The 8,696-nt window shown below is 40.5% G+C and overlaps 1 protein-coding gene across 1 annotated transcript in view; it reads left to right on the top strand.

Moving 5' to 3' along the window:
* Nucleotides 1-8,696, top strand: part of CDS1 (CDP-diacylglycerol synthase 1) — a 55,814-nt gene that overhangs the window by 27,664 nt on the left and 19,454 nt on the right. Inside the window, exons 4-5 of the mRNA XM_006768675.2 lie at nucleotides 1,555-1,652; nucleotides 2,902-3,041. Coding sequence (XP_006768738.1) covers nucleotides 1,555-1,652; nucleotides 2,902-3,041 — 238 coding nt within the window. The remainder of the gene's footprint in view (nucleotides 1-1,554; nucleotides 1,653-2,901; nucleotides 3,042-8,696) is intronic.

The following is an 8,696-nucleotide window of genomic DNA, read 5'->3' as shown; positions in this document are numbered from 1 at the left end:
CCCTTGGCCCCTCCAATTTCTTCAACCTCCAAATCCTGTTAGTTCTACCCCTCGATGTGTGTTATTCTTGCACTCCATTCTGCCACCATCCCAGATGGATGTTCACCCACGCTCATCCGATGGTGATGTCCTGCCTGTCTTACTGTCTCTACCTGTGCTGCCTCTGCAGTTAACTCTTTCCACCTCTGTTATCTTCAGACCCTTCCGTCTGATCATGTCCTTTCACGACCAGCACAGCCTCCTTTGTGCTATGTGCTATGGTTCTGGGACCAGGTTTATCGCTCTCTATGTATCACCCCCACCTCAGTGTTCCAGCACTCTGCGAACCACATGCCTTGTCCTCTCTTACATACATAACTCTATTTCCTCCTCCTTTGCCCTGATGGTGGCCCTCCCCCACCCTCTTCCACAGTTTTTTTGTTTGTTTGTCTGCCTGTGCTTATTTATATCCTTGTAACTATTTCCACATGGTATTAGTAGTTGTATGTCATCCCTGACAGACAATGCCTCTCTGAGAACAGATGTCCTATGTCAGTACCTAGCAGAATAGGCATTTACATAAAGGTTGTTGTTTTAAGGTTCTTAACACATTAATTGGGCCAATGGAGTCCTACCAATGTGCATTGCTGCCGGTATTGATTGCGTGGAGTATCAGTTTCTGTGTAATCACCCAGCCCTGGAAAATACACATACGTATATATTAACTCAAATGCTTGAGCCCTGTTTTCCCTTTCCCAGCAGTTCCATATTCACTCTACTTGCAAGCTGTGATTAGCGATCACATAAATATGTGTGTGTGCTATTAAAGATACTTTTTTCTCCTCTCAGTAAAATACCACATGTACAGTGCTAATGGTTCTTGAGCAAATGTGTTCATAAACATGGCATCAGTGCGTTTGGTATTTTAAAAGCCCTTGGTTCTATAAATAGCACAGCTTTGCCATTTTATCGTAACATCTAGCATTGTCCCCATTCTGTGATTTTTTTGTGTCTAAAAATGACATTGGGTGTTATGTACAAAGGTTATTTGAAGGACAGTATTTCAGTTTCCTCTTGTCTTTATAGCACACATTTACAACTTTTTCCTAAAAGAGCTATTCATAATAGTTTGGCATAATAATTTCTTAGATGGCTGAGGGAGCCCAATAACTTTTTTGAAAACATATTTTTTGTTGATTTCAAAGAGGAAGGGAGAGGGAGAGATCGAAACATCAAGGATGAGAGAAAATCATTGACCCGCTGCCTCCTGCATGCCCCACACTTGGGGATGGAGCCCACAACCAGACACATGCCCTGATCTAGTTACCTATGACCAACCAGATCACATCCCTCAAATTGAAACTGCACTGCCACCTCCCACCCCAGGAAGGATCTCTGTTTAAAACCTTGTTTTACTTATCTTCTAAACTGGAGTTTAGAGATGTTGAATATTGAACTATTGCTACTGACATTTAGAATAATTAAAAATGGGTAGGCTCAAATACATGTGACCACAAGCTACTTATTAAATATAAACATCAAGAAATGTATGTCAGTGTTTTCTCTTGGTTTCAGGTTCTAGGCATCCAAGTGAAATGCTTCCATGAAATTATCACTATAGGTTACAGAGTCTATCGTTCCTACGACCTGCCATGGTTTAGAACACTCAGCTGGTAAGTGACTTAAAACCTTTTGATATGAAAATCTAACTCTTAAAGATAAAGAAAATCTGACTCTTTTCTCAAGTGGGTAAGAGAGGCATCCTGATCAGTCAGTATCCATATAGTTGATCTTATAGATTGATTTTGGAGAAAGATAAATTTAAAAATTGCAACTGAATTTTGAAAAGAAGAAAATCACCTTCAATTCTCCCATTGCAACACTACTGTTAAAATATCACATGTTAGCCTTATTTCCCAGCAGTTGGACACCTCTCTTGCAATCCAGTACCACTGGCTTCTAACTGCTCGCCTGCCCGCCCACCTGATAACCCCTGACCGCCTCTGCCTGCCTGCCTGATCGCCCCTAACTGCCTCTGCTTGCCGGCCTGATTGCCCCCTAACTTCCACCCTGGCTGGCCTGGTCACCCCCTAACTGCCCCCTGCCAGACTGGCCACCCCTAACAGTCTCTGCCTCGGCCCCTGCCACCATGGCTTTGTCTGGAAGGACATCTGGTCTAATTAGCATATTACCCTTTTATTAGTATAGATAGTGGGCAAAATGTACTGGTGGGCTAGAGTGGGCTGTGATAGCCTTACAGAAGAGTCCAAGACAGTTTCCAGCGTAGGAGGATAGAAAAACGGTAGCACAGCTGATAGAAATGAGAATGCTTGCACTTTGAAAACAGTGGGGCATAATTCCCTCCATGAGGTCCAGAGCAAAGCCACCCCTTTCCTTTTCTGCTCTCCTGGCTACCTGGGGCTCTGCCGTTTAAAGCGCATGGCACTAGGAACCTAGGGCGGTGTTTCTCAGCCTTTTTCCTGGCTCCCATTAGCAAAATCTCACGGGTTACACCTTTCCCTGAGGGAAAAGATATACCAGAGCTTGGAGGAAGGACAGGTGGTTTATATGATTTTTAAAAGGTTCTACTGGAGATTTTTACTGCTGCTAGCTCCTATCCTCACTGCTGCTCCTTAAAAAATCACTGCTCAACAGGAGGCCATCGGGAGCAAGGAGGAGAGGGAGAAAGGCGCCAACATGTGCGGGGCAGGTGGAAATTTGGCTTAGGATCTCTACTATAAAAAGCATTAGAGCTCTGTGTGTATGGGGGGGGAGGGGGAGCAGGGGAGAGAGAGATTGCAAGTATTTTCTATATTGTGAGATTGAAAGTATTTTTCATATTGTTTCCTAATATTGTTTCTGGAATTTGAGGGGCCTAAAAAAGCTTCAAATATAAAAAAGCTAATTATTTTTAAATTACAGGTACTTCCTCCTCTGTGTAAACTACTTTTTCTATGGAGAGACTGTAGCTGATTATTTTGCTACATTTGTTCAAAGAGAAGAGCAACTTCAGTTCCTCATTCGCTACCATAGATTTATATCATTTGCCCTCTATCTGGCAGGTAAGTTAAGGAAAATATTCTGTATCAATATGTAGATAACAGATTTTACATGTTTATTTTTATTTTTGCTATTTAAATTCATAACATCCTTTCTTTGTTACATTTTAATCCAGCTTCTTTTTTTAGTTGTCCCATGTGAAAAGCTATTCTTTCTCATAGGGTCTTAAATAGAAATTATATTTTAATGGTGGTTTTAAAAAGTACTTATTTAATAGTCACTCCGTATATTTGAAAAATTTCTTTGCAAATTGTAGTAAAGAAACTTTTAAATATATGGATTGATATAACCAGGTATAATTTACAAAGAAACCTTCACACTTATATTGCTTTATTTGTTCCTAGGTAATAGAGTTTTATATAAACTTAATCAGGGTACTTAGTTTTGCTGACATGGTTCATTACATATTCATTTATAGTATGCTGTGTCATATGTTTTTTATTTTAGATTAAGAATCAGATACTTAGGATAAAGTTAGGATTATAGATTTATTTTCCATTAAAGTTTCCCAACCATATACAAATTTTTAAGAAATTGATTTAGATATGTACTTTTTAAAAGTCAGATTTACATCATTAGATGGGTGCCTAAAACATCACTTTATAGAAAGTATCTACGATTACATTTTCATTCTTTTATGACAATTTGTTTTTCTTGAGCTTAGTAACTGCTTCCCCTTCTTTTCTCCACATTTGTGACGTTCTAGGTAGCAATCCTTAATTTTTCCTTCAGGTCTGTGCTATGTCTGTTGGTAGCTTTTTCAAATGTTCACACAAATCAGTAGCGGGTCAGTTCTCTCTTTTCCTGGAGACCCCTGTTCCAGAGACTTCGGTGGTATTACCATTGGATTGGCTGCTGGTAGGCCTACAGCGTACCAGCATGATTTGGCCTCCTTATTTCTTCTCTTCCATGCCCTCCAGTTTCTGGGTTTACACCCTCATTTTGTTGTAAGCATGGCCTCCGATAGTTTCCTATGAAATGTTCTTAGAAGGTAAAGGTCTAAAAATATTTTTATTCACCTGGCCGGTGTTGCTCAGTGGTTAAATGTCAACCTATGAACTAAAGGTCAACGGTTTGATTCCTGGTCAGAGCACATGCAGGCTCCATCCCTAGTGTGGGGCATTCAGAAGGCAGCTGATCAGTGATTCTCATCATTGATGTTTCTATCTTTCCTTCTCTCTTCCTCTCTGAAATCAATAAAAGTATGTTTAAAAATATAGATATATATGTGTGTGTGTATATATATATATCTATATCTATCTCTATCTCTATATCTCTATATCTATCTCTATATCTATATCTATATCTATATATCCTGTTCGTACAGTTGACTGCTTTGGCCAAGGCTCCCACTTATTATTAGTTGACTTGTACTTAATACTCTAGTTTAGAATCCCAGGCCTCACTCTTGCCTTCCACAGAGCCTTTTCTGGACACTTTTCTCTAGAAGATACTATGAGCTGTCCCTTATTTGTTAGGCTTGCTAAAAGTTATCCAATCTCTTTTCCAGCTTCCAAAATTTTGCAGCCATTTCTCCTCTGTTTTCCTTGACATTTCTTCAGTTCTCTTTGCTCTCTGGGTTTTATTTTCTTCATTGTTTTCTTTCTCTGTGGGTTTTTGCCTAAACATTATTTTAGTTAGGCTACTGGGACAGAGTAGAAATAAATGCATGCGGTCACCTTGCCATTTTAAGACAGAAACCCTAACTAGTTTTATATTTTTTATTTTGGCTTTAAAGAATTTACTCTTTTCTCTGATGGATCCGGGGCTGACTGGGCCTCAGTGGGCAGTTCTGACGGAGGACCTCTCCCGGGGAGGCATCGGATGGAGGCAGTGCTAGTCATTTAAGTCTTGAGTGGCTGGACATCCGAGATGGCTTGCTCTCAGGGCCACAGTCAGTGCTGGCTGTTGACTTGAGCTCCTACTTTTGGCCCCTCCATGGGGCTTGGCTGTCCCTGAGTGCCACGGATGGGTTCTGAATAGGGAGTGACTGCACCAAAAGCCAGTGTCTCAAGAGTCCTTAATTAGGTGTGTTTTTTAAACTGGTTTCCAAAAATGGAAGCATGATGCATGCTCATAGTAAACAGACTAAAAAGCAGTATTCAGTGAAACCTCCCTCCTACCTCGGAGCCTGCCTACTGTCTCTAGGGGCTCACGACAGCTATTGCAGACATTTTTTGCATGTTCGAGCTTCTATGTCTGTATCTTCCATTCCCCCTCATTTCTTTCTTTAATACAAGTGAGAGCAGACTAGTCTGTACCTGCTTTTATCCAGTTGATGTAGCTCATGGGTGGTTTTACATTGGGACATCGGAATCGATCTCACGTTTTCCATACCTGCAGTAGCATCTATGTTACATTGATGTGCAGACAGCGGTATCTGCTGTGCAGAATGTCAGAAAGTACGGTGCCCACCGTTTCCCCAGCTTGCTTTCCCTTTGAGGCTTGCTCTGTCTTATACTTGAGAATAACTTCTCAATTGAGTGGTAACGAAGATGTAATTTGTTTTCTTTATTTTTTCTTTTTATACATTTTATACATGACGGCCTCCCAGCCAACCTTTGTAGTGTTTGCTTGCTTCATACACTGTTTTCCAACTCAACTTTATAAAATAAAACCAATATTCCTTCCTTTTTTTGACTGATCTCTGTCAGAGAAATAGTGCAGTTTAGGCTCGTGGACTCACAGGAGCTCTTTGAAAGTCAGTGTCATTCTTCCAACAAGCATTTGAGTGCTTTCCAGATGCTCGGCACTGTGGATGGTGGGAGACAGGGAAGTATGGCCGACAGTGTGTCTTCCAGGGTCTTGAAATTGGTGGGACATGCGTCCCCAAGTTGATTGCTGAAACATGAGCCAGGATCTCTAAGCAGACAGGAGGCAAGGAGGGCTACAGAAGGCCTTTGAGAAGAGATTTCAGGTGTCATGAACAGTAACGAGCAAGCAGGCATCTGCTGGGTGGTAACGGGAAGGGCATTGCAGGCTTGGAAATGAGAGAGCGACGCATGTCCTGGGCTGGTGGCAGGCATTAAAAGTTGGACAGGTGGGCAGGATCCACACCTTGAGAAGCTGTGTGTATTGTGGAAAGGGTTTGGAAACCATTGGAATTTTATGCTAAGAGATGATATGACCAGATTTTTAATTAAATGAAATATGAGTTGAGAGACATTAACAGGGCGACTAGATAGGAAACTGCTGCTGTAATTCCTACTAAATAGAATGAGGACCTGAGCCATTTAGGTTTGTATTAAATACTAAGAGGGTCATAACGTAAATAAAACACTGTAGGCTGACCTTAGAAACTCACAGCTATTTATGGAAGTCCATGAAAAATTTCTTCTGTGTCTCCCATTATTGGTTCAAGATGTACTCTTCGTTGAGATGATTGTGTCTTTATATGCGGTCCTAAGGAATAATAGAGATATTCCTTATTCTTTGGCCAGTTTCCACCAATGTAATATTTTGCAAAACTACAATATCATATCATACCTGGATATTGATGTTATTACAGTCCTACAACTGTACTTTTAAAACGCAACCTTGTAGTAAACTAGGAGCCACTAGGTTAAATGACAGAACTTCTAATACAAATCCCCAGTAGTCTCCTATACCTACTATTTTATGTGTGGTCTAAATGTGGTCCTATTAGACCATAAGCACCAATTTGCATCTCAATTGTGTTTTAACTCCCAGGCTTAGCATGGGGTCTGGAGTTGGGGTTCCCAGTATGTATTGTTGGGTGAGTGATCAAGAGGCAGAGAACATGCACATCCACACAGAGCTTCCTAGGGGTACTTCCTCAGCATCAGTGCTTCCTTTGCTGAGTGTTGAGGCTCTACTGGTGATTGCTGAAGTGCTTAGCAACATTGTGAGCTTACTCTACCAAATGGAGTTAGACTTCAGAACAGGAGCGAGAAATAGAAAGTGTTCTATGCTGAGAACATTCCACCTTTCTCTCAAATTATGCTGTGAAATCTTTTTTAAAAATATTATTTTAGTGATTTCAGAGAGGAAGGGAGAGACAGAGAGACAGAGACAGACAGACAGAGAAAGAGAGAGAGAGAGAGAGAAACATCAATGATGAGAGAGAATCATCGATCTGCTGCCTCTTGCACATCCTCCAGTGGGGATTGAGCCCACAACCGAGGCGTGTGCCCTGACCTGGAATTGAACCGTGACCTCCTGGTTCATAGGTCGATGCTTAACCACTGAACCACATCAGCAGGGCATTATGAAATCTTTTTGTTGAACAATATTCCAAGGTCTTTTTAAAATTTTAGTTCTGACTTTGGAAAGTATAGGTCTTAGCAAACTTAAAAAGCAGAGACAGCCCAAGCTATTTCACTGACATTGAATTTTATTAAAATAAAATGTAGGTATCTCTGGTCTGACCTCCTCACCACGGCCCTCGAAATTAAATGACTTGTTTAATATCATACAAAATGACTCTCTGACTAGGACCTGGAAATCATTCTGACATTTAGATAATTTTGTTGTAAAATGAATTTAACTGATAGCAAGAAAAAATCAGTGAGACTAAAAGTAATAGGACAAGCATTTTCTCTAGAGTCTAGATCAGCCATGGGCAAACTACGGCCCGCGGGCCGGATCCAGCCCGTTTGAAATGAAGAAAACTAAAAAAAAAAAGACCGTACCCTTTTATGTAATGATGTTTACTTTGAATTTATATTAGTTCACACAAACCCTCCATCCATGCTTTTGTTCCGGCCCTCCGGTCCAGTTTAAGAACCCATTGTGGCCCTCGAGTCAAAAAGTTTGCCCACCCCTGGTAGTATATTTTTTAAAGATCTTTGTGATTTGGATTCAAGGCTCTCTAGAAAACAGAGCAGCCATGTGATTACATGTCTAGTAGTGATGGGTGAATAAGCTTAAGTTATTTACACCTAATATTCATTACCATCTCTTTAGCCAACTGGTGATTTTGGGGGGGGCGGGGCTTGTATTTAGCATGGCTAATTCTTTTCTTTTCTTTAAATATTTTTATTGATTTCAAAGAGAAAGGGAGAAGGAGAAAGAGATAGAAACACCAATAATGAGAGAGAATCATTGATCGGCTGCCTCCCACATACCCCCCCCACTGGAGACCGAGCCTGCAACCCAGGCATATGCTCTGACCGGGAATTGAACTGTGATCTCCAGATTCATAGGTCGACACTCAACCACTGAGCCATTCTGGCCGGGCACATAACTCTTTTGATTTCCTTTTAAAAAAAAAACACCTTGAGACTTTAATATGACATTTGAATTCAAGAAAACTGATGGACATATAAAATTACATATAGCAAAATTGATGCATAATTAATAATTTTTCTCCAAATGTCCTGAATATCTTTTATCTTAAAGGATGTTGATGAATTCTTTAGAAAGATGTCACAAATAACTATTCACAAAGGATTGTACCTGCAAAACCACTTGTCACTTTTGAATTGATGACTGTTAAAAACTATACCCATGCTACTATTCTACACCTTAAACTCACCATGAAGATTGATAGAAAACTTTAATCTTAGCTAATCAAATTGGTTTTCATGACAGTTTCTACAATGCATACTCACTTAAAACCGTTTTTAAATAGCTCTGAGGTAGTCTGGTGTCTGACTATGGGCACATAATAGTCCCTCCCTCCCTCCCCTCCCTCC

Source organism: Myotis davidii, unplaced genomic scaffold, assembly GCF_000327345.1.
Source record: "Myotis davidii unplaced genomic scaffold, ASM32734v1 scaffold420, whole genome shotgun sequence".
Classification (NCBI taxonomy): Eukaryota; Metazoa; Chordata; class Mammalia; order Chiroptera; family Vespertilionidae; genus Myotis; species Myotis davidii.
This window is presented reverse-complemented; position numbering and strand designations above follow the sequence as displayed.